Source organism: Oncorhynchus keta, chromosome 6 (assembly GCF_023373465.1).
Source record: "Oncorhynchus keta strain PuntledgeMale-10-30-2019 chromosome 6, Oket_V2, whole genome shotgun sequence".
Taxonomy (NCBI): Eukaryota; Metazoa; Chordata; class Actinopteri; order Salmoniformes; family Salmonidae; genus Oncorhynchus; species Oncorhynchus keta.
The window spans coordinates 35,984,724-36,008,774 of record NC_068426.1 but is presented as its reverse complement, the minus strand read 5'-3'; the positions used below and the strand labels follow the sequence as shown (position 1 = coordinate 36,008,774).

The following is a 24,051-nucleotide window of genomic DNA, read 5'->3' as shown; positions in this document are numbered from 1 at the left end:
AGTGGATATTATCACTGTGTTGACGATCAAACAGGAGAGCTTCTCTACGGGGACGACACGGTTGTCATGTGCGTATGACAGGCCAACGCCTGAACTCTGCTGGCCAGTTTGCCAGCATACTAAAAACAGGAAAGCGCCAGGCTTGTGTCCGTCTGTCCTTTGGGACATGGCGTAATGTCCCTGCATCCTTTGGTTACCCACGGATGATGATCACAACATGCAAAGCATAATGACTTCCTCGTCCTGGTGTAGTATCAGTCATCCCTACAAAATCAGCTCAACTCAAACCGCCTACCAAATCTGCCAGTCTTAGCTGTAGGCTACTCGGCAGGTAACCATAGTGGTTAGAGCGATCGAATCCCCGAGCAGACAAGGTAAAAAAAAAAATAGATTTTGTTCTGCCCCTGAGCAAGGCAGTCAACCCACTGCTCCCCGGGCGACGAAGACGTGGATGTCGATTATGGCACTCTCTGATTCAGAGGTCGAGTTAAACGCGGAAGACACATTTCAGTTGAATGCATTCAGCTGTACATCCCCTTTCTCCTCACGTTAGCCTTGACTGGAGCGGCAACGCCACGATTCTTCTTGTAGAGCCGCTTACATTAAAACTCACTATTGAGAGCAGACTTTGTAACGGATACCAAGACTTTCTGCTTTTCACCCCCTACCTAACATGTACAATATTACCTCAATCAATCATCCCAATTACCTCGTAACGCAGTGCACTAACCTGGTACCGGTACTCCTTGTACATAGCCTCGTTATTGTTGTTTTATTAGGTTTCTTTATTTGTTCATTTTCATACTTTCTAACTGCATTGTTGGGGAAGGGCTCATAAGTAAGCATTTCCCAGTGAAGTCCACACTTGTATTCAGCGCATGTGACAAATACAACTTGATAGTGTCAGACAATCTGAGGGATGGGTGCAGATCCACAGACCAGAGGTTGAGAAGCAGTCAAGAGTAACAGTTTGAGACACATTCGGGTTGTGATTTCCATCTATAGTCCTCTCTAATGAACACTGACATAAAAATAAAAAATATACTTGGCATTGAAAAAAAAAAAAAAACCTGGTTGGACTAAGTTGACTGAACCATGAGTGAGAGTGCCCCTGGGGAGCAGCCCTGGCCTGGCCAAAGTGAGCTCATCCTGGGCTTGCAAGCCTCAGGGTCTCTCCTCCCCTCTGGAACTTTCACACAGCTCAGCCTCACCGTCCAAGCCAGCAGTCACTCAACAAAGACAAACACTATTATAGCTCAGATTCTTGTGTCTGCAATAAAACCCCCACAAATGAAGCCTCCAGTATGGCAGCCAGGCGTTGTGCCTTTAAAAACGGGTCTCATTTCATAGCGATTCGGTCCTTCGATGACTATCTGCTGGGTGAGAAGAGAAGTCTGCAGGGGAAAGCCCAATTAATTGCTCGGCGGTGGCTCAGAGCGGGTCTCATTCTCACGGCATACCAGGCTTCTTCTGTAGGACAGCGTGAATGTTCGCCTCCCTGTTTTAACTAGTTAATTAAGTTAGCAGAGTGGAATGGTGGGGGTTTGGCAGCCTGTCATTTAACACAGACTGGTGTAATCAGAGTGGTGATATGTGATGGGAGGGTGGACTGTTAACTCTACTTTATGACTCACACTAGATCAGACTGCAGAGCACAGCTACAGTGGAGTCAGGCTGTGTATGGAAGGTCCGTGAGCAGTAATGTAGAGCCAATGGAAATATAATATTGACGTGTCGTTCTGGGTACGAACCCATGGCCTTCATTACCCTTTTCCCCATCGCCACGTCTCTCTGTTGTCCTTAATGTTTCAACTCACTGAACACTCAAGAGTCCACAACTTGTTTTCATACAGAGACTCAACATACCGGCATCAATTGCCATTACACCCACTTCCTCCTGAAGCAGACTCTCCCTGTTATCTATCCATCAGTGCCCAGGTGTGTGTTTTCGTGCGAGGGCCTCTTGTCAGTTTTGTGGCATGCAAAGCTCAATGACGGGAGCTGTACCAGAGGAATCTTGACCACAGACGATGTAATCAAATCAGCAGTCCAGTTACCACCGTTTAGAATCCCTTTCACACTAAATCCTTATCGAGCCGGATGTCCACATCATTCACTCCCTGGCTATTTTCTGAAGTTGCCTTCAGAAATCCTGGTCATATTTAGAAAAGTCATACGGCACATATGAACAGGATTACTAGATCATATTAAATGGGCTTCCTGAGATGTTGAAACACTTCTCCAAGGAAATTGCGAGATCTGATCATCTGCACTAGGCAGTGTGGCTGTGTTAAAGACGGGTTGCAATATCCCTGCATTACAAATGTAGCTGCTGCCTGGTTGCCAAGGCAACGTCCACATGACTCAGGGCCGGTCAGGAGCTGCTAGCATCCTCCAACCCCCTCTCTCCCTCCCACATGCTCTCTAAGCCAATCACAAGGCAGCATGTCCCATACACGATAAACCCACTCACAGAGGGAGAGTATGGGGCTTTGCTTGGCGCAGCCTGCGGTTTAAAATACCCATATGACAGGCTAAGGCCTGGCCTGTGGATACACAGGCTGAAGACATTGGCACAACCTCTGGTTTAAAATACCCATATGCTAAGGCCCGGTTTGTGATCTGTGTGGTTCTGGTGACACACACACACACACACACACACACACACACACACACACACACACACACACACACACACACACACACACACACACACACACACACACACACACACACACACGGCGGGTAGTTTGTGTGGACTCATCTGATCTCTCTCTCTCTCCCGATAGTCTCTCTCGCTCTCTCCATCTCTCCTGTCGTTTGCTCAGGGTCAGTGGAGTATTGACAGCTGGAGCCCAGTGAAGATGTCTGGCTTTCCTCCAATAATGTCGCATTTCCATGGAGACTTACCCCCACACCGGCGTGTCGCCAGTGTTTTTCTGTTACTGTACGCTCCAGTGTAATTGTGTTTCTATTAGGAGTGACGCTAGGACCTGGGGGAGAGCAGAATCAACAGCCTCTGCAGCATCAAGACAGTCGCTTGATCAGAAGGTGTTAAGTTCAGTTAGCCATTGTTATGTAAATAGTAGCTGAATAGGACCAGTGGCCTGGCTTCGGCCCCAGGTGAAATCCGGTCCGCCGGAGCCATGGCCCAGCGAGACACGGGTGCCAGCCAGCATAGATGGAAAAAGAAAAGTCTGGGGCAAATCCTGTATTGAAATATGACACTCTCGCTCTTAATTCCACCACCTGTAGTTGAGTGTTCGACCCCTGGGGGACACTGCCATGGGTAGTAGTCAGGAGGGATCTGCTCGGAGGTTTCCTTCTTAATACCTTCACAGTGCAATCTCTTCCCGTTTCGTCAATGAAACTGTACTTTTATGCTTCTAAAAGTGCACCATTCGGCATCCTCAGCTTCAGACCGGCATTAGCCATGGGTAAGATGATTGACACAGGGCAGGAGCCAGGAAGGACCTTGGCTATGCCTAGTGTAGCTGTGGTAAGTCTGGTTGTGATGTCCGTTTTCAGTAAGGACACAGTGGGGTTTTCAAAACAAAGTGCTCCCGACTCTGACCATTCACTTAGCGTCTGACAGTAACTGCCTTGTCCAACACTGGCACCCTGTACGATGAGAGGATTTGGAGATCATTTCTACTCAGTCTGAGGACAGGAGGGAAGGTTTTAAAAAAAGGCAGGACAGGCAGCACTGACATACTTCTGCACATATGAACAACATAATAAGGTTTGGGTTGAAGTAGCTGAACCAGATAAGGGCAGACAATGTGAATTTAGTTCCGTTGATGATGGAGGAATCATAGTTTGAGGAATCATTCGTGGAACACTTTACCCTCCAGAATAGTAAGAAAGTTATGCCAACATACGAAATTAGAACACACTCGTCACCTCACTATATCAATACAACTACGGTATAATAATTATTATTAATCCAATATATCTGACTGTTTATGACACCTCCAGAGAGTACTTTAGGCTGCTGAGGTGCCAAGTTTCAGGCTGGTTTACATTCATTCATTCGTTACGCAGAACAGAAGCCTTGCACTAAAACGCTGTAGCAGCCAACTCTCAGACAGGCCTAATTTAAGAAGAGGGCACACTTTGAAGAAAGACACATTTTATTTTACTTTTTGTTTTTGTCGGGCTCTTTTTAGTTAGGCTCTTTATGGGTTCGTCACAGTTCACCCTAAAATCAAAGTTGGTCATATAAAGTCGAATTTAGTCCCTATTTATCCCAGTCTGCCGTGTAGCTATAGGCAGATGCATCAGGCATAGTTAAGGCTACATAAGATAACAGGGGCCTCTGCGATGGGTATTCCATATTCCCATGATTAGTCTGAACTGTCATTTAACTTAATGACTTCTGGGTTATTTTCTGGTATCAGTACAGTGCCTTCAGAATGTACTGACTTATTCCACATTTTCTTGTGTTACAGCCTGAATTCAAAATGGATTCAATCAAAAAAAAATCTCAGGTTACTGTCTCCCAGTGTCTGTTGGGAAGCAGACTGAACCAGGTTTTCCTCTAGGATATTGCCCATGCTTAGCTCAAGATTGACAAGCATACCCATAACATGATGCAGCCACCACCCTTGCTTGAAAATATTAAAAGTGGTACTGATGTGTTGGATTTGCCCCAAACATAACGCTTTGCATTCAGGACATAAAGCTAATTTATTTGCCACAATTGTTGTAGTTTTACTTTAGTGCCTTATTGCAAACAGGATGGATGTCATCTTTGTACCTTTGGCTAAGGTGTAAACTTATGACTTCAACTGTATTGACTCAAGACGTTTCAGCCCATAATAAATTTGTACACATTTCTAAAAACATAATTCCACTTGGACATTGTGGGGTATTGTGTGGAGGCCAGTGATACACAATTTCAATTTAATCCATGTTCAATTCAGGCTGTAACACAACAACAAAAAGTCAAGGGGTGTGAATACTTTCTGAAAGCACTGTGGTCTGGGCTTATTGTGACTACCATTTGTTTTTCAACAGGACAATGACCCAACACACCTCCAGGCTGTGTAAGGGTTATTTGACCAAGAAGGAGAGTGATGGAGTGCTGCATCAGATGACCTGGCCTCCACAATCCCCCGACATCAACCAAATTGAGATGGTTTGGGAGTCGTAACGCAGAGTGAAGGAAAAGCAGCCAACAAGTGCTCAGCATATGTGGGTACTCCTTCAAAACTGTTGGAAACGCATTCCAGGTGAAGCTGGTTGAGAGAATGACAAGCATGTGCAAAGCTGTCATCAAGGTAAAGGGTGGTTATTTGAAGAATCTCAAATATATTTTGATTTAACACTTTTTTGGTTACTACATGGTTCCATTAGTGTTATTTCAAAGTGTTGATGCCTTCACTATTATTCTGCAATGTAGAACAGAGTAAAAACAAAGAAAAACCCTTGAAAGAGTAGCTGTTCTAAAACTTTTGACCGGTAGTGTATCTTCAGAAAGTATATTATGTCCGGGTATGACAGCCTCATTCTACAGTAGTTCTTAGCTTTTGCTTAGCCACCGGAACAAATATTAGACAAATGTATGAATTAATTGATCCATTTCAATGGAGACAGTGTCACAAGGCCATCACTCCAGTCGTGGATAAGATTATCACTTTCCAATGATACCACATAGATGTATTATTATCTTCCTCGAACAAGCTCTATTTTGGTGGCTTCTGGTACATTATATGGCCTTGGTTCCACCTGAAATACACAGCTAAACTACTGAATACTTTAACTTTACCTCCCAGATTGGTCAAATTAGTTGTGGTATTGAAAATGTAAGAAATCAGTATGTAGGCCTACATATTTACATGCAAGATATGAATTGCCACAAGTGTTTGTTATTCAAATTATGTATTTTATTGGCTCTGCTGCTGTGGACACTTAGGGTAAGCAAACCAATGTGTCCTTTGGAATTGTCAGGGGAGGCGGCAGGATGTTTGTGAGTCACACAGTTGGTAGGGTTTCAGACCTGTCAATCAACGTGGGCGAGACTGAGGAAAGGTGGTAGATTGTGACTACGTCACGAAACTAAATAGTCTACTCTTTCAATTGAGTTCACTGTGGCAACAACTTAAGTAAATATATTGTGCAGTAGTAGCCTTCCAGTATGCACATTAGGGAGCCAAATGAATGGCTCTCTTGATCAAAAAGAGCTGTTCGTTCACGAACTACGAACCACTAGGCTACACCAACGAGTCACTTTAGCAGTCACTGGCAAATCTCGACATGGGCTTCGAATCCTAGGAAAATGCAAACAAGATCTTTGGTTTACTTGTACCGATGTGATACCATGGACATGACTCCTGTGTAACATTTACGAATATCAAAAGGGATATAGGAGATTGATTTATTCAGTCAGTTCGACACCTTTTATAAACTAGTCAACACAAGCTGTTCCGTCGTCAAACCGACTCCGTGGCTGGCTATAGGCCTAGGAAAACGCCAAAGAGAATACATGAATGTGCCACAAAACAAGAATTAAGTGGATTTCAACTCATCGTTACCACTTACATGACACGTGTAAATTCACTCACAGGAGACGATGAAAAAGCATGTTCTCCCCCATCCGTGAAAAGAAATTTGACTGCAGTCAAACACAGGGCTCAACAACAAAAAAACCACAGGTACCGAGAGGCGGGACAGACAGCAGACAGGCACCTGTCCTATCAATAGATCACTAGACGATGATAACGTTCATTCTCGCAGGGAAAGGCCATACAGACTTTTGACTAGCAAATTTAAACTTTTAAATTGAAAGGAGCCTAGTTAAATTTATGAAGTGGAACAGTAGCCGGCTTACAATGAGCCTGTTAACTGCTGTTTAGCCGGTAGCTGGCACTTATGGGAAAACACTGCACAAATGTATTGAATCAAAACACATAACACTTAAAGCCATATGTCTATGTGTATAATCTTAGAAAACTAGAAAAAAAAAAGGGAGGAGTAGCCTATTCACCAGGAGTAACCGCGGTTTGATCAATTGTTCAGTGGGCATTTGGAAGCTACAGGGCAATTCCACTGCAAAGGAATTGTGCAGGGCCACTTTAAAAATGTATGCTAAACAACAACAAAAAACATTGATTTCAAAGTTTAAAGGCCAACTGCCCCTTAAAACCAACTCCTCTGGTTTTAAACGGCGTATGTGGCATCAATATGAGTCAGAAACGTTCGTGTCAAAATTGACCACAAAATATGAATAGGATCATTTGTCATAGTGAGTCTCGCCCAAACTGAGTTTTGTAAGTGAGTTTGTCACGACTTATTATTTACATACTCATTTTTTCCAACGATGCCCAAATTGCCCATAGACAACACGTGGTATGCTCCCAGCTGCCAAGTGGACATTTTGTCGTCAAGTCTGCATATGGATGCAGCGCACGCACATTTCACTCAACAAATAGGAGTGAAAATGGGCTTCCATAAAGTTTGCACAAACTTCCAATGCATTTCAACAATATTGCCAGAAACGGATTGAAAACCGTCAAACCACTGGTGTTGGTGAGTACGTTAGCTAAGTAGATAGCTGGTACTAGCTAGCTAGTAGCTACTTTTGGTTATACAACATTATTTGATCATGTTAGCGAGCCAGGCTAGCTATGAGAAGATCAATAACAATGTCCAGTGGGGTCTTCTTGGAACAAACTGTCTGGACGGAGAAAATGGCAGAAGTGGATGAATCAGATGGTGTGTCGGGTGGAGATGAGAGTGAGAAGAATTGGATTACAAAAGGAAATAAGAAATCCAAGCAAAGTTCTGATTATTTTTTGGTTCTGAGTAAGGGTTTTGTGTATCTATGGAACAGAAGGAGCGTACTCTGCGCTTCAAGAAGATATAGGATAGGAATGTGTCCTGTTATGCAAAGGATATACACTACATGACCAAAAGGATTTGGACACCTGCTCGTCGAATATCTCATTTCAAAATCATGGGCATTAATATGGAGTTGGTCTCCCCTTTGCCGCTATAACATCCTCCACTCTTCTGGAAAGGCTTTTCACTAGATGTTGGAACATTGCTGCGGGGACTTGCTTCCATTCAGCCACAAAAGCATTAGTGAGGTCGGGCACTGATGTTGGGCGATTAGGTCTGGCTCGCTGTCGACGTTCCAATTTATACCAAAGGTGTTCGATGGGGTTGAGGTCAGGGCTCTGAGAAGGCCAGCCAAGTTCTTCCACCCCAATCAAGACAAACCATTTCTGTATGGACCTCGCTTTGTGGACGGGGGCAATGTCGTGTTGAAACAGGAAAGGGCCTTCCCCAACCAGTTGCCACAAAGTTGGAAGTACAGAATCGTATAGAACGTCATTGTATGCTGTAGTGTTAAGATTGCCCTTCACTGGAATTAAGGACCCTGAACCATGAAAAACAGCCCCAGACTATTATTCCTCCTTCACCAAACTTTACAGTTGGCACTATGCATTCGGGCAGGTAGCATTTGTCTGGCATCCAAACCCAGATTCATCCGTCAGATTGCCCGATGGTGAAGGGTGATTCATCACACCAGAGAAAGCGTTTCAACAGCTCCAGAGTCCAATGGCGGCGAGTTTTACACCACTCCAGCCGATGCTTGGCATTGCGCATGATGATCTTGGGCTTGTATGCGGCAGCACGGTCAAGGAAACCCATTTCATGAAGCTCCCAACAAACCGTTATTGTGCTGACGTTGCTTCCAGAGGCAGTTTGGAACTTAAGTGTATTGAGTATTGCAACAGAGGACAGATAGACACACACATACAGTGGGGAGAACAAGTGTTTGATACACTGACGATTTTGCAGGTTTTCCTACTTACAAAGCATGTAGAGGTCTGTAATTTGTATCATAGGTACACTTCAACTGTGAGAGACGGAATCTAAAACAAAAATCCAGAAAATCACATTCTATGATTTTTAAGTAATTAATTAGCATTTCATTGCATGACATAAGTATTTGATACATCAGAAAAGCAGAACTTAATATTTGGTACAGAAACCTTTGTTTGCAATTACAGTGATCATACATTTCCTGTAGTTCTTGACCAGGTTTGCACACACTGCAGCAGGGATTTTGGCCCACTCCTCCATACAGACCTTCTCCAGATCCTTCAGTATTGGGGCTGTCGCTGGGCAATACGGACTTTCAGCTCCCTCCAAAGATTGTCTATTGGGTTCAGGTTTGGAGACTGGCTAGGCCACTCCAGGACCTTGAGATGCTTCTTATGGAGCCACTCCTTAGTTGCCCTGGCTGTGTGTTTCGGGTTGTTGTCATGTTGGAAGACCCAGCCATGACCCATCTTCAATGCTCTTACTGAGGGAAGGAGGTTGTTGGCCAAGATCTCGCCATACATGGCCCCATCCATCCTCCCCTCAATATGGTGCAGTCGTCCTGTCCCTTTTGCAGAAAAGTATACCCAAAGAATGATGTTTCCACCTCCATGCTTCACGGTTGGGATGGTGTTCTTGGGGTTGTACTCATCCTTCTTCTTCCTCCAAACATGTCGAGTGGAGTTTAGACCAGAAAGCTCTATTTGTCTCATCAGACCACATGACCTTCTCCCATTCCTCCTCTGGATCATCCAGATGGTCATTGGCTAACATCAGACGGGCCTAGACATGCGCTGGCTTGAGCAGGGGGACCTTGCGTACGCTGCAGGATTTTAATCCATGATGGCGTAGTGTGTTACTAATTTTATTTGAGACAGTGGTCCCAGCTCTCTTCAGGTCATTGACCAGGTCCTGACCACCTGCCATGTAGTTCTGGGCTGATCCCTCACCTTCCTCATGATCATTGATTCCCTACGAGGTGAGATCTTGCATGGAGCCCCAGACCGAGGGTGATTGACTGTCATCTTGAACTTCTTCCATTTCCTAATAATTGTGCCAACAGTTGTTGCCTTCTCACCAAGCTGCTTGCCTATTGTCCTGTAGCCCATCCCAGCCTTGTGCAGGTCTAGAATTGTATCCCTGATGTCCTTACACAGCTCTCTGGTCTTGGCCATTATGGAGAGGTTGGAGTCTGTTTGTTTGAGTGTTTGAACAGGTCTTTTATAAAGGTAAGGAGTTCATACATGTTCAGTTAATACAGGTAATGAGTGGAGAACAGGAGGGATTCTTAAAGAAAAACTAACAGGTCTGTGAGAGCCGGAATTCTTACTGGTTGGTAGGTGATCAAATACTTGTCATGCAATAAAATGCAAATTAATTACTTAAAAATCATACAAAGTGATTTTCTGGATTTTTGTTTTAGATTCCATCTCACAGTTGAAGTGTACCTATGATAAAAATTACAGACCTCTACATGCTTTGTAAGTAGGAAAACCTGCAAAATCGGCAGTGTATCAAATACTTGTTCTCCCCACTGTACATATACACTGCTCAAAAAAATAAAGGGAACACTTAAACAACACAATGTAACTCCAAGTCAATCACACTTCTGTGAAATCAAACTGTCCACTGAGGAAGCAACACTGATTGACAATAAATTTCACATGCTGTTGTGCAAAATGGAATAGACAACAGGTGGAAATTATAGGCAATTAGAAAGACACCCCCAATAAAGGAGTGGTTCTGCAGGTGGTGACCACAGACCACTTCTCTCATTCGGATCGAGAATGTGTTATTTTAGTGTTCCCCTTATTTTTTTGAGCAGTGTATATATTTTTTTACATTTGGTTTCCATGTTTTTGATGCCATTTCATTTGCTCCCCTCAGCAGTATCCACTGATGTAGATGGGAGGGGTATCGATTGCCAGCTGGGCCTAAATGCTGCAATTGTGAAGTGTCCTGTTAGGCTGAAGGAGACGGAGGTGGTAAGAATAAGGGCCGTCCAGCATGTCTCTTCTGCGGAGGCGGTGAGAAGAAAGGAGTGAAGTTGAATAAATAAATGGTAGGAGGAGTAGAGACACCAGATAATATTCCTTGTCAACAGAGGGATCCTGACATGGTGCATGTGAAGAAAGTGGACTTTGTATTAGAGGCCGACCGATAATCGGCATGGCCGATTTAATTCGGGCTGATTTCAAGTTTTTATACCAAATCGGTAATCGGCATTTTTGGAAGCCGATTACATTGCATTCCACGAGAAAACTGCGTGACAGGCTGACCACCTGTTACGCGAGTGCAAGTTGCTAGCTACCATTAAACTTCTCTTATAAAAACAATCAATCTTCACAATCACTAGTTAACCTAGTTATATCAACCATGTGTAGTTAACTAACTTGTTCTGCATTGCCTGTTCATTTATCATCAAATCACAGGCTACTTCACCAAACGGGATGATTTCACAAAAGCACATTCGCGAAAAAAGCACAACCGTTGCATGAAATGTACCTAACCATAAACATCAATGCCTTTCTTCAAAATCAATACACAGAAGTATTTTTTTAATCCTGCATATTTAGTTAAAAGTAATTCACGTTAGCAGGCAATATTAACTCGGGGAATTGTCTCACTTCTCTTGCGTTCATCGCAGAGTCAGGATATATGCAACAGTTTGGGCCCCCTGGCTCATTGCGAACTAATTTGCCAGAATTTTACGTAATTATGACTTAACATTGAAAGTTGTGCAATGTAACAGCGATATTTAGACGGAACGGTTCCGTATTTCACTGAAAGAATAAACATTTGTTTTCGAAATTATAGTTTCCGGGTTTTACCATAGTAATGAACAACGGCTGGTATCTGTGTTTATTATATTATAATTAAGTCTATGATTTGATAGAGCAGTCTGACTGAGCGGTGGTAGGCGGTAGCAGGCTTGCTTTACAGCGCTGTTTATGACTTCAAGTCTATCAACTCCCGAGATTAGTAATGTCAGCCTATTAGAACACCCAATAGTCAAATGGTATAGAGATAAATAGTCGACGCGTCATAGTTCCTATAATAACTACAACCTAAAACTTCTTAACTTGGAATATTGAAGAACTGGGAATATTGAACACCCACTTTAATATGTTCTCATGTTCTGAGCAAGGAACTTAAATGTTAGCTTTTTTACATGGCACATATTGCACATTGCACTTTTACCTTCTTCTCCAACACTTTGTTTTTGCATTATTTAAACCAAATTAGGCATGTTTCATTATTTCAGACTAGATTTTATTTAAGTATTATATTAAGTTAAAATAAGTGTTCATTCAGTATTGTTGTAATTGTCATTATTACAAAAATATATTTTTTTAAAGTAAAAATAATAATTTGGCCGATTAATCTGTATCGGCTTTTTTTGGTCCTCCAATAATCGGTATCAGTGTTGAAAAATCATAATCAGTCGACCCCTACTTTGTAGCGTTTATTTCATTGGTTATCAACCGCATAGAGCAAACAGAGAAAATAGGCATTGTGAGTAAGGCTGGGCGTTTTAGGGGATTTTGCAGCAGATGCAGGCACGAGCCTGTTTAGGGATCAAATCAAAATTTGTTGGTCACATACATGTTTAGCAGATGTTATTGCGTGTGTAGCGAAATGCTTGTTTCTAGCTCCGACAGTGCATTAATATCAAACAAGTAATATCCAACAATTTCACAACATATACCAAATACATACAAATCTAAAAGGAATGGAATTTAGAATGTATGAATATATGGACGAGCAATGTCAGAGCAGCATAGACTAAGATACAGTAAAATAGAATACAGTACAAGTGCAAGTTCTCCCACTTAAAAAGATGAGACCTGTAATTTTCATCATAGGTACACTTCAACTATGACAGACAACATGAGAAAGAAAATCCAGAAAAATCACATTGTATGATTTTTTATGAATTTATTTGCAAATTATGGTGGAAAATAAGTATTTGGTCAATAAAAGTTTCTCAATACTTTGTTATATACCCTTTGTTGGCAATGACAGAGGTCAAACGTTTTCTGTAAGTCTTCAAGGTTTTCACATTTTGGCCCAATCCTCCATGCAGATCTCCTCTAGAGCAGTGATGTTTTGGGGCTGTTGCTGGGCAACATGGACTTTCAACTCCCTCCAAAGATTTTCTATGGGGTTGAGATCTGGAGACTGGCTAGGCCACTCCAGGACCTTGAAATGCTTCTTACGAAGCCACTCCTTCTTTGCCCGGGCGGTGTGTTTGGGATCATTGTCATGCAGAAAGACCCAGCCACATTTCATCTTCAATGCCCTTGCTGATGGTAGGCTTTGTTACTTTGGTCCCAGCTCTCTGCAGGTCATTCACTAGGTCCCCCCGTGTGGTTCTGGGATTTTTGCTCACCGTTCTTGTGATCATTTTGACCCCACGGGGTGAGATCTTGCGTGGAGCCCCAGATCGAGGGAGATTATCAGTGGTCTTATGTCTTCCATTTCCTAATAATTGCTCCCACAGTTGATTTCTTCAAACCAAGCTGCGTACCTATAGCAGATTCAGTCTTCTCAGCCTGGTGCAGTTCTACAATTCTGTTTCTGGTGTCCTTTGACAGCTCCTTTGACAGACTCTTTGAGGTTGTGGACCGGTGTCTTTTATACTGATAACAAGTTCAAACAGGTGCCATTAGTACAGGTAACGAGTGGAGGACAGAGGAGCCTCTTAAAGAAGAAGTTACAGGTCTGTGAGAGCCAGAAATCTTGCTTGTTTGTAGGTGACCAAATACATATTTTCCACCATAATTTGCAAATAAATTCATAAAAAATCCTACAATGTGATTTTCTGGATTTTTTTTCTTCTCATTTTGTCTGTCATAGTTGAAGTGTACATATGATTAAAATTACAGGCCTCATGTTTTTTAAGTGGGAGAACTTGCACAATTGGTGGCTGACTAAATACTTTTGCCCCACTGTACATATGAGATGAGTATTTATTAAGCCTGATGGCCTTGCGATAGAAGCTGTTTTTCAGTCTCTCGGTCCCAGCTTTGATGCTCCTGTACTGACCTCGCCTTCTGGATGATAGCGGGGTGAACAGGCAGTGGCTCAGTTGCTTGTTGTCCTTGATAATCTTTTTGGCCTTCCTGTGACATCGGGTGCAGTAGGTGTCCTGGAGGGCATGTAGTTTGCCCACGGTGATGCGTTGGGCAGTTCGCACCACCCTCTGGAGAGCCCTGTGGTTGCGGGCAGTACAGCTGCCATACCAGGTGGTGGTACAGCCCGACAGGATGCTCTCGATTGTGCATCTGTAAAAGTTTGAGGGTTTTAGGTGACAAGCCAAATTTCTTCAGCCTCCTTCCCAACACTGTCTGTGAGGGTGTACCATTTCAGAATGTCAGTGATATGTACGCCTAGGAACTTGAAGCTTTCCAACTTCTCCACTGCGGTCCCGTCAATGTGGATTGGAGGGTGTCCCTCTGCGGTTTCCTGAAGTCCACGATCATCTCCTTTGTTTTGTTGATGTTGAGTGATAAGTTATTTTCCTGGCACCACACTCAGAGCCCTCACCTCCTCCCTGTAGGTTGTCTCATCATTGTTGGTAATCAAGCCTACTACTGTTGTGTCATCTGCAAACTTGATGATTGAGTTGGAGGCGTGCGTGGCCACGCAGTCATTGGTGAATGGGGAGTACATGAGGGGGCTGAGTACGCACCCTTGTGGGGCCCCAGTGTTGAGGAGCAACGACGTGGAGGTGTTGTTTCCTAGTCCAGGATCCAGCATTCTTACATAGGTATTCCTCTTGTCCAGATGGGATTGTGCAGTGTGATGGAAATTGCATCATCTATGGATCTATTGGTGCAGTAAGCAAATTGAAGTGGGTCTAGGGTGACTAGTTTGACTAGTTTCTCAAAGCACTTCATGATGACAGAAGTGAGTTACCTTTGTTTTCTTGGGTACAGGAACAATGGTGGCCATCTTGAAGCATGTGGGGACAGCAGACTGGGATAGAAAGAGATTGAATATGTCCGTAAACACACCAGACAGCTCGTCTGCCTATGCTCTGAGGAAGCGGTTTGGAATGCCGTCTGGGCCGGCAGCCTAGCGAGGGTTAACACGCTTAAATTTCTTACTCACACCGCCCACAGTCCTTGGTAGCGGGCACTGTTTTATCCTCAAAGCGGGTGAAGGTGTTTAGCTTGTCCCGGAAGCAAGACGTCGGTGTGTCCTCGACAGAGCTGGTTTGTCTTTTGTAGTCCGGAATTGTATGTAGACCCTGCCACATACGTCTCGTGTCTGAGCCGGTGAATTACAACTCCACTTTGTCCCTATTCTGATGTTTTGCCTGTTTGATTGCCTTGCGGAGTGAATAACAAACACACCGTTTGTATTCTGCCATATTCCCAGTCACCTTGCCATGGTTAAATGCGGTGGTTCGCGCTTTCAGTTTTACGTGAATACTGACATCTATCCACGGTTTCTGGTTAGGGTGTTTTAATAGTCACAGTGGGCACAATATCTCCTATACAGCTCCTGATAAACTCAGTCACCGTTATCAGTATATTTGTCAATGTTAGGCTACCCAGAACATTTCCCAGTCTACGTGATCAAAGCAATCTTGAATCATGGATTCTGAATAGTCAGACCCGCGTTGAATAGTCCTTAGCACAGGTACTTCCTGTTTGAGTTTCTGCCTATAGGAAGGTCAGATTTGTCAAAAGGAGGGCATGGGAGGGCCTTGTAGACATCCCGGAAGTTGGAGTAGCAGTGGTCGAGTGTTTTAGCAGCGCGAGTACTACAGTCAATGTGTTGATATAACTTTTTTTCTCATTTGAACTGTGACTGAAGGAGTGGGGTGTTTTATTTTTATATTATGTCGGGTTCCCCCCCCCCCCCTTCTCTTCCCGCAATATCCCGTACAGCGAGTGGCGGCAATGCACCAATAAGTGTAGTCTGCCATAAAAACCTTAAAGAAGAAGATGAAGGCTAGCTATGATACCACAGATGAAAAGGGAATGACATTGTAGCTAGCTGAATACATCAAGCTAACATGTAAAGTGGTGTAGCATGTCAGAGGAAGATGTGCATAGCTCAAGTTAACTAGCTACCTTGTTAACATCCAACTGTAGCAGCAAATAGCAAAACGTATCGGCAAGCATTCAGCAACGTACACAGTTGGTTGCATAGTAAGTGTCAGCGTCACCGGCTTGAATCTATTCTGTAGTTACAGTCCCTTTAATAGCATATACATTACTTCCAAACTACAGAAAGTAAAAATTGTTTGCTGTTGATTGACTTAGGATATTTTATTTCATTCACAGGCTATGTAAAAGACCTGGTGGATTTGTTCAGCAGGGTTGTGGGAATCCCCTTACCATATCATAGCCATTACTGAAGGATGAGGCAGTGGCCAGTCACCAGTCCCGCTTCAGGGTAATGGAGGACACTTGAATCAGGTTGCTCTCATTTGACCTGGTCAATGGTCAAAATACCATCTGTCCTGGAATTCACCAAACCACCATTTATAATGTAATCAGTACTGTGTGTATTTTGTATGTTGTAAGGAGGTGCCCCCTTCCACTGCATCAATGGATTACTGCTGGTCCCAGGGAGTAATGCCAACCAGTCAGTGCCATGCTGGCACGTGCCCCTTGTGAATTAGCTGTGAATCAGGATCGCTGATTGGCTACATTCAACATTGTATTCACTGTTGGCTTCCATGATTGTATGGTGACAGTCTCTCTCTCTCTCCCTCTGTGATATAGGAGCTCAAGCTGAAGGGGCTCCTTCATAAGCAGTATCTGAGCAAACCACTTGCCAAGACAACGCCATACACGCCGTCTACCATCTGCCTGGTACAGTTGAAACCGGGATTCATCCATAAAGAGCACACTTCTCCAGCGTGTCAGTAGTCATTGAAGGTGAGCATTTGCCCACTGAAGTCAGTTACAAGCCGAAATGCAGTCAGGTCAAGACCCTGGCGAGAACGACGAACACGCAGACGAGCTTCCTTAAGACGTAATCGGACAGTTTGTGCAGAAATTCTTCGGTTGTTTAAACCCACCGTTTCATCAGCTGTCCGATGGCTGGTCTCAGATGATCCCGCAGGTGAAGAAGCCGGATGTGGAGGTCCTGGGCTGGCGTGGTTACACAGTCTGTGGTTGTGAGACCGGTTAGACATACAGCCAAATGCTCTATAACGCTGTTGGAGGTGGCTTATGGTAGAGAAATTAACATAAAATTAACTGGAAACAGCTCTGGTGGACATTCCTGCTGTCAGCATGCCAATTGCACGCTTCCTCAAAACCAAAGCCCCATATACTACCCACCACTGCAACCTGTATGCTCTCATTGGCTGGCCCTCACTTCATATTTGTCTCCAAACTCACTGGCTCCAGGTCATCTATAAGTCTTTGCTAGGTAAAGCCCTGCCTCATCTCAGCTCACTGGTCACCATAGCAGCACCCACCCGTAGCACGCGCTCCAGCAGGTATATTTCACTGATCATCCCCAAAGCAAACTCCTCCTTTGGCTGCCTTTCCTTCCAGTTCTCTGCTGCCAATGACTGGAATGAATTGCAAAAAATCACTGAAGCCGGAGTCTTATATCTCCCCCACTAACTTTAAGCATCAGCTGTCAGAGCAGCTTACCGATCATTGCACCTGTATACATCTGTAAATAGCCCACCCAACTACCTCATCCCCATATTGTTTAGCTCCTTTGCACCCCAGTATCTCTACTTGCACATTCATCTTCTGCAAATCTATCACTCCAGTGTTTAATTGCTCAACTGTAATTATTTCGCCACTATGGCCTATTTATTGCCTTTACCGCCCTAATCCTACTACATTTGCACACACTGTATATAGATATTTCTATTGTTTTATTGGCTTTACGTAATCTCACATTGTTTGTGTGCAAGTGAGAGCGAGGGAGCAAGAGAGTTTGTGGTGACAATGTTTTGTTGATGTGAGTTGGTGCCTGTTTGATGACATCTGGTTGACATCAGATTTAATTCAATTAAATCCATTAAAGGGACAATCTGGGATTGGTACACCCATTTTTGGACTTCATTTAATATATAGCTATTGATTCTTGAAGAATGCAACTTAAAAATGGCTCATGAGCAATGGTCTTACCCCATCAGAAACTAAAATACAGTATATGTTTGTTTTAGTACAATCTCATAACTCGGGGGTCTGAATTGTTTGGATGGGGGAAACAAGCTTCCGTATTCATATTTCTGTTTGACTTTAAATAAAACCCATTACCTCTGCCACATTTTTTTTTTTCATGATAATAAATAAATACTTTTTCATTTGCCTGCCAAATCGATATGCTCCTATGAACTTCATATGTTGGGTCCTTTTACATGTAAATGACCTAAAGCTCAGGCCATGGGCTGATGGTGAGGCTATCAACACAAGGCAACCCAACGTCAGGTAAATCATGTCGCCAAACAGCGTATTGTTTCTGTCAACCTTCTACCCCCACTTATCTATCTCGAAACAAACCAAGCTTCTTAGAAATCATAACACACCCATGAATACAATTATTGCCAGGGAAGATTAGCACAGACTAAATGGCACTACATTGCGCGATACGTACCCCATTTTGCTTGGTTGTTAAATCGAAGGGAAGGGATTCAGTCCGTGGGCGCAGAGCTCCAAAAGGCGGAGTGAACAATCTAGGTAATGTGTTTTTTTTCCCCCTCTCCGATAAGCAGCTCTTCACAGCGCTGTTGACGTCTGTGGCTTGACAGGAGATTCGAGACAGTCAGTGCGGTTCCCTTCACGCCGACATGTCTTGCTAGTCTGTTCTACGCTATGGGGTGTTGGTTCAAAGTTCACCCAAACAAACGTGTCGGTGGATTCATGACGACCGAAAACATCGGTGTTGACGTTAGCGAAATTAAACGCACTCTTCAATCATGCTCAATGGGAAGCTAAAGCACGGAGGATATAGCAGCTAAAATAACGTTGGCTACCGAGGCGCGCATACGTGACTGACACTTCTTAATTCCAAAGTAGCGCGAGCTCCTTTTACACTTAAAAAGGCAGGGAAAATAGGGACCACTTGCATTGATATTGGCAGCACACCATCTTCTCGTCTGCGGAAAAAAAATGCTTAAAACATCCACTTGGTTCTAGACGGATTTGGGTATTACTATTACAGCTCCGCACGGCGCTCCTCTCCGTTGACTTGCATTTCGCTACTCTCCAAAGATGACACCGCTCTCAAAATGTGACCAGCTGCGTGCACCGCAGTTATCCTCGGGCGAGAAAAATGCTTAACATTCATTCTTGCTTCTCACTTTGAAAGGCCCGACTGTTCAACGTTCCGAAATGTAACGTTACTCGTTGCTCAATCCCTGGCGTCGTAAGTGCCATCAAAATTCCTCTAGCAGCTATCCTACTGCAGTTTATCAAAACGCATACATCTGCAGCAATACTAAACTCATTTTAGCTACAGGGGAAAATATCAATTTTTATGTCGAATAGGTTTCATCTCCCATCTATTTTCGCGGAAAGACTGGGTACATTCTCATGGCTCCATCGTCTCCTCTAGTCAGACCAAACCAGCTACCGGCATCTTCAACGTCTGGTCAAATAAGGCCGACTATGAAATGCTATGCTGAATTAAGTTCAAATAAGAAAAATAGCCAATTCCTTGATTTTATTCATCAGACAGGGATTTTAAATGTCAAATCACGGCCAGTCTTTGCTCCATCGAACGCCTCCCTTTCTCTCCATCCGTCTGTGTAGTGTCTGATCTCTCCATTCATCACCTCTCTCAACCCATCCTCTCGTTCTGTTCACTGAAAGCATGAAATCGGCCCTACGTGATCACGCCGCCTCTCCGCACAACGTCACCGTATCCTTAGAAATCTGACGCAATAAAATAGTTCCGTCATTTCCGCTTAGCGACTGAGGAAAAACTCGTATTATACCTCTTACCATTGTAGCAACCTGCAGTTTATTATGGGCCGTATAATAAACCTGCCATAAACATGTAATGCAATATTACGTTTAAGTTTTTCATTGCGGTATGTTTTGTGACCATGGATTGGATGAGAATTCGGACCTACATTATATATATGGATATGACCTTTCCAAAGCATCCACTAAGTCAGCACACTGCACAGATCTCCTACCCTGTATACATTAAAAGCATACACCGAATGATAATCGATGCAGTGTACACATCACTGACTTGTTCCAGTTAGATTATTGTGCAATGGATGGTGGACACCTTGTGGACATTGGATGTCAGTGGCAAATGTGGCCACTGCAGTGTGACTATTTACTGTTATTGAACTCCGATTCCCACCCCTCACCTTGTTTTCTTTTCAACCAGACAACAGTGGCATATTGGCCTTTAGTTTTAGACCCGTGTTAAAGGGCTTGTTGCATGCTTGCCATTCCCTCTTTGGCATCAAGAGGATGCTTGCATGCAATATGGCATGTCTGTTATCAGATGTGTTATCAGATGACTCAATCTAATTATCAAACACTGTTACCGGACCTGGCTGTTATCAAATAGTTCCCGGGCTGTTCATCGCTTCAAATAAATCACAGATTTTGAGGGTGCCCTTGTGCTAATGGAATTTCACTGAAACATAACATTCTCCTGCCCTGTCCCTTACAATCCTCACCTCACATCTGATTTACCACCTGAGAAGAGAGTGAGCAGGGAACATGGCTATATACAGGTAATTGGCAAAATATTGGAAACACTTCTGTAAATGAATAAAAAAAAAAAAAGTATATTGAAAGCAGGTGCTTCCACACAGGTGTGATTAATTAAGAAATTAACATCCCATCATGCTTAGGGTCATATATAAAAATGCTGGGCAGGCCATTATTTTGGCTGCCATGGCAATGCCCCCATCCACAGGGCACGAGTGGTCACTGAATGGTTTGATGAGCATGAAAACGACGTAAAGCATATGCCACGACCATCTCAGTCACCAGATCTCAACCCAACTGAACACTTATGGGAGATTCTGGTGTGGTGCCACCATCAACAAAACACCAAATTATAGAATTTCTCGCGGAAGAATGGTGTCACATCCCTTTGATAGAGTTCCAGACAGTTGTAGAATCTATGACAAGGTGCATTGAAGCTGTTCTGCCGGCTCACGGTGGCCCAATTCCCTATTAAAATACTTTGTTGGTGTTTCCTTTACTTTGGCAGTTACCTGCTTATATATACACCACCTTTCAAAAGTTTGGGGTCACTTAGAAATGTCCTAGTTTTTGAAAGAAAAGCACATTTTTTTATCCATTAAAATAACATCAAATTCATCGGAAATACAGTGTATTGATGGCGCAGCTAGTATCTTTTGAGGATTTGAGGACCCATGCCAAATCTTTTCAGTCTCCTGAGGGGGAATAGGTTTTCTCATGCCCACTTCACGACTGTCATGGTAAACCCAAGGAACTTGAAGCTCTCAACCTGCTCCACTACAGCTCCGTCGATGAGAATGGGGGCGTGCTCGTTCGTCTTTTTCCTGTAGTCCACAATCATCTCCTTTGTCTTGATCCCATTGAGGGAGAGGTTTTTGTCCTGGCACCACACAGCCATGTCTCTGACCTCCTCCCTATAGGCTGTCTCGTTGTTGTCGGTGATCAGGCCTATCCCTGTTGTGTCATCGGCTAATTTTATCGTGTTGGAGTCGTGCCTGGCCGTCATGAGTGAACAGGGAGCACAGGAGGGGGCTGAGCACGCACCCTTGAAGGGCCCCTGTGTTGAGGATCAGCGTGGCGGATGTGTTGTTATCTACCCTCATCACATGGGGGCGACCCGTCTGGAAGTCCAGGATCCAGTTGCAGAGGGGGGTGTTTAGTCCCAGGGTCCTTAGCTTATTGATGAGCTTTGAGGGCACTATGGTGTTGAACGCTGAGCTGTAGTCAATGAATAGCATTCTCACATAGGTGTTCTTTTTGTCCAGGTGGAAAGGGCAGTGTGGAGTTCAATAGACACTGCATCATCGGGGCGGCAGGGTAGCCTAGTGTTTAGAGCGTTGGACTAGTAACCGGAAGGTTGCAAGTTCAAACCTCCGAGCTGACAAGGTACAAATCTGTCGTTCAGCTCCTGAACAGGCAGTTAACCCACTGTTCCTAGGCTGTCATTGAAAATAAGAATTTGTTCTTAACTGACTTGCCTAGTTAAATAAAGGTAAAATAAAATCTGTGAATCTGTTGGGGCGGTATGCAAATTGGAGTGGGTCTAGGGTTTCTGGGATAATGGTATTGATGTGAGCCATGACCAGCCTTTCAAAGCACTTCATGGTTACAGACGTGAGTGCTAGGGGTCAGTAGTCATTTAGGCAGGTTACCTTAGTGTTCTTTGGCACACTATGGTGGTCTGCTTAAAACATGTTGGTATTACAGACTCGGACAGGGAGAGGTTGAAAATGTCAGTGAAGACACTTGCTAGTTGGTCAGCGCATGCTCGCAGTACACACCCTGGTAATCTGTCTGGCCCTGCGGCCTTGTGAATGTTGACCTGTCTAAAGGTATTACTCACATCAGCAGCGGAGAGCGTGATTACACAGTCTTCCGTTACAGCTGGTGCTCTTATGCACGTTTCAGTGTTATTTGCCTCAAAGCTAGCATAGAAGTAGTTTAGCTCGTCCAGTAGGCACATGTCACTCGGCTGTGCTTCTCTTTGTAGCTCTCGGCTGTGCTTCCCTTTGTAGTCTGTAACGGTTTGGAGGCCCTGCCACATCCGACGAGCGTCAGACCCGGTGTAGTGCGACTCTATTTTAGTCCTATATTGACGCTTTGCCTGTTTAATGGTTCGTCAGAGGACATAGCGGGATTTCTTATAAGCTTCCGGGTTAGAGTTCCACTCCTTGACAGCGGCAACTCAAGCCTTTAGCTCAGTGCGATGCTGCCGGTAATCCATGGCTTCTGGTTGGGGAATGTACTGTGGGGACGGACGACGTCATCGATGCACTTATTGATGAAGCCAATGACAGATGTGGTGTACTCCTCAATGCCATTAGAGGAATCCCGTAACGTATTCCAGTCTGTGCTAGCAAAACAGTCCCGTAGCTTAGCATCTGTTTCATCTGACCACTTTTTTATTGATCTAGTCACTGGTGCTTCCTGCTTTAATTTTTGCTTGTAAGCAGGAATCAGGAGGATAGAATTATGGTCAGATTTGCCAAATGGAGGGCGAGCTTTTGTATGCATCTCTGTGTGTGAGGAGTATAGGTGCTCCAGAGTTCTTTCCCCTCTGGTTGCCCATTTAACATGCTGATAGAAATTTGGTAAAACTGATTTAAGTTTCCCTGCATTAAAGTCCCCGGCTACGAGATGCGCCGCCTCTGGGTGAGTGTTTTCTTGTTTGCTTATGGTGGAATACAGCGCATTCTATCTTAGTGCCAATCTCTGACTGTGGTGATATGTAAACATGACGAATGATTACACCCTAAATCAGCTAGATACAGGCAAGGGTGTGCAAGGCGGTATTGAATGTGTCACTGTCTGTCACTGTCTGTCACCTCAAATTTTTATCTCGACCTGTGTGCACCTACGTTGTAAACTTTCATTCAGTCTATGTTCTAGCAACCTCATGATGGGAATAGGGAAAATGTGAGTATCATGTAGTAGCCTAAACCTATTACTGTTACATTGAACTGGGCAAATGGAATATGAATGTGCTGTAACTGAAATAAGGCCATGCTCATAAAAAAATAAAAAATGGTCTTCCCTCATCTTAAACAGCACCGACCTGCTACACAGACCTGTATGAAGAGGCGGGAGGCAGCAAGGAAGGAGTGAAGTATGAAGACACAGAGAGTATGACCTCTGAGTGGTCTTTCCACAGCAGACACTCAGACTGGAAGGCCAGTGGGTACCTGGAGAAGTTTGTCCTGAAGGATGAGACTCCCGTGGTGGAGCTGGAAGGGTAACTAGCTGTAGAGGAAGGCTTCAGAACTTGGGCCCAGGAATCATATACGCTGGACAGCTTTTTCTCACACACTGAGTCTGAGCATGACATGACAGATTTCTTCCTGACGAGCGCCAGGTTCTCTCCATCCGATGATCGGTACATTCCATCACTGGATAAAGAAAAGAACAATGTTTTAGAGACAGTGCAGGAAGCGCCTCAGCCTCAAGTGGTGGAAGAAGGGAATACCACGGAATTGGGAGCGAGACACAGGGCATCGTCACAGACATAAATGAGCGTCCACTGTCTGACCCAGAGTCTTCCTCTGAGGTGGCT

The 24,051-nt window shown here is 44.0% G+C and overlaps 1 protein-coding gene across 1 annotated transcript in view; it reads right to left on the bottom strand.

The window, feature by feature from the left end:
• Window positions 1-19,635, bottom strand: part of LOC118385457 (homer protein homolog 1-like) — a 67,980-nt gene extending 48,345 nt beyond the window's left edge. The window contains exon 1 of the mRNA XM_035772596.2: window positions 18,421-19,635. Within this exon, the coding sequence (XP_035628489.1) occupies window positions 18,421-18,425 (5 nt within the window). The 5' untranslated portion in view covers window positions 18,426-19,635. The remainder of the gene's footprint in view (window positions 1-18,420) is intronic.
• Window positions 19,636-24,051: the final 4,416 nt, after the last annotated feature.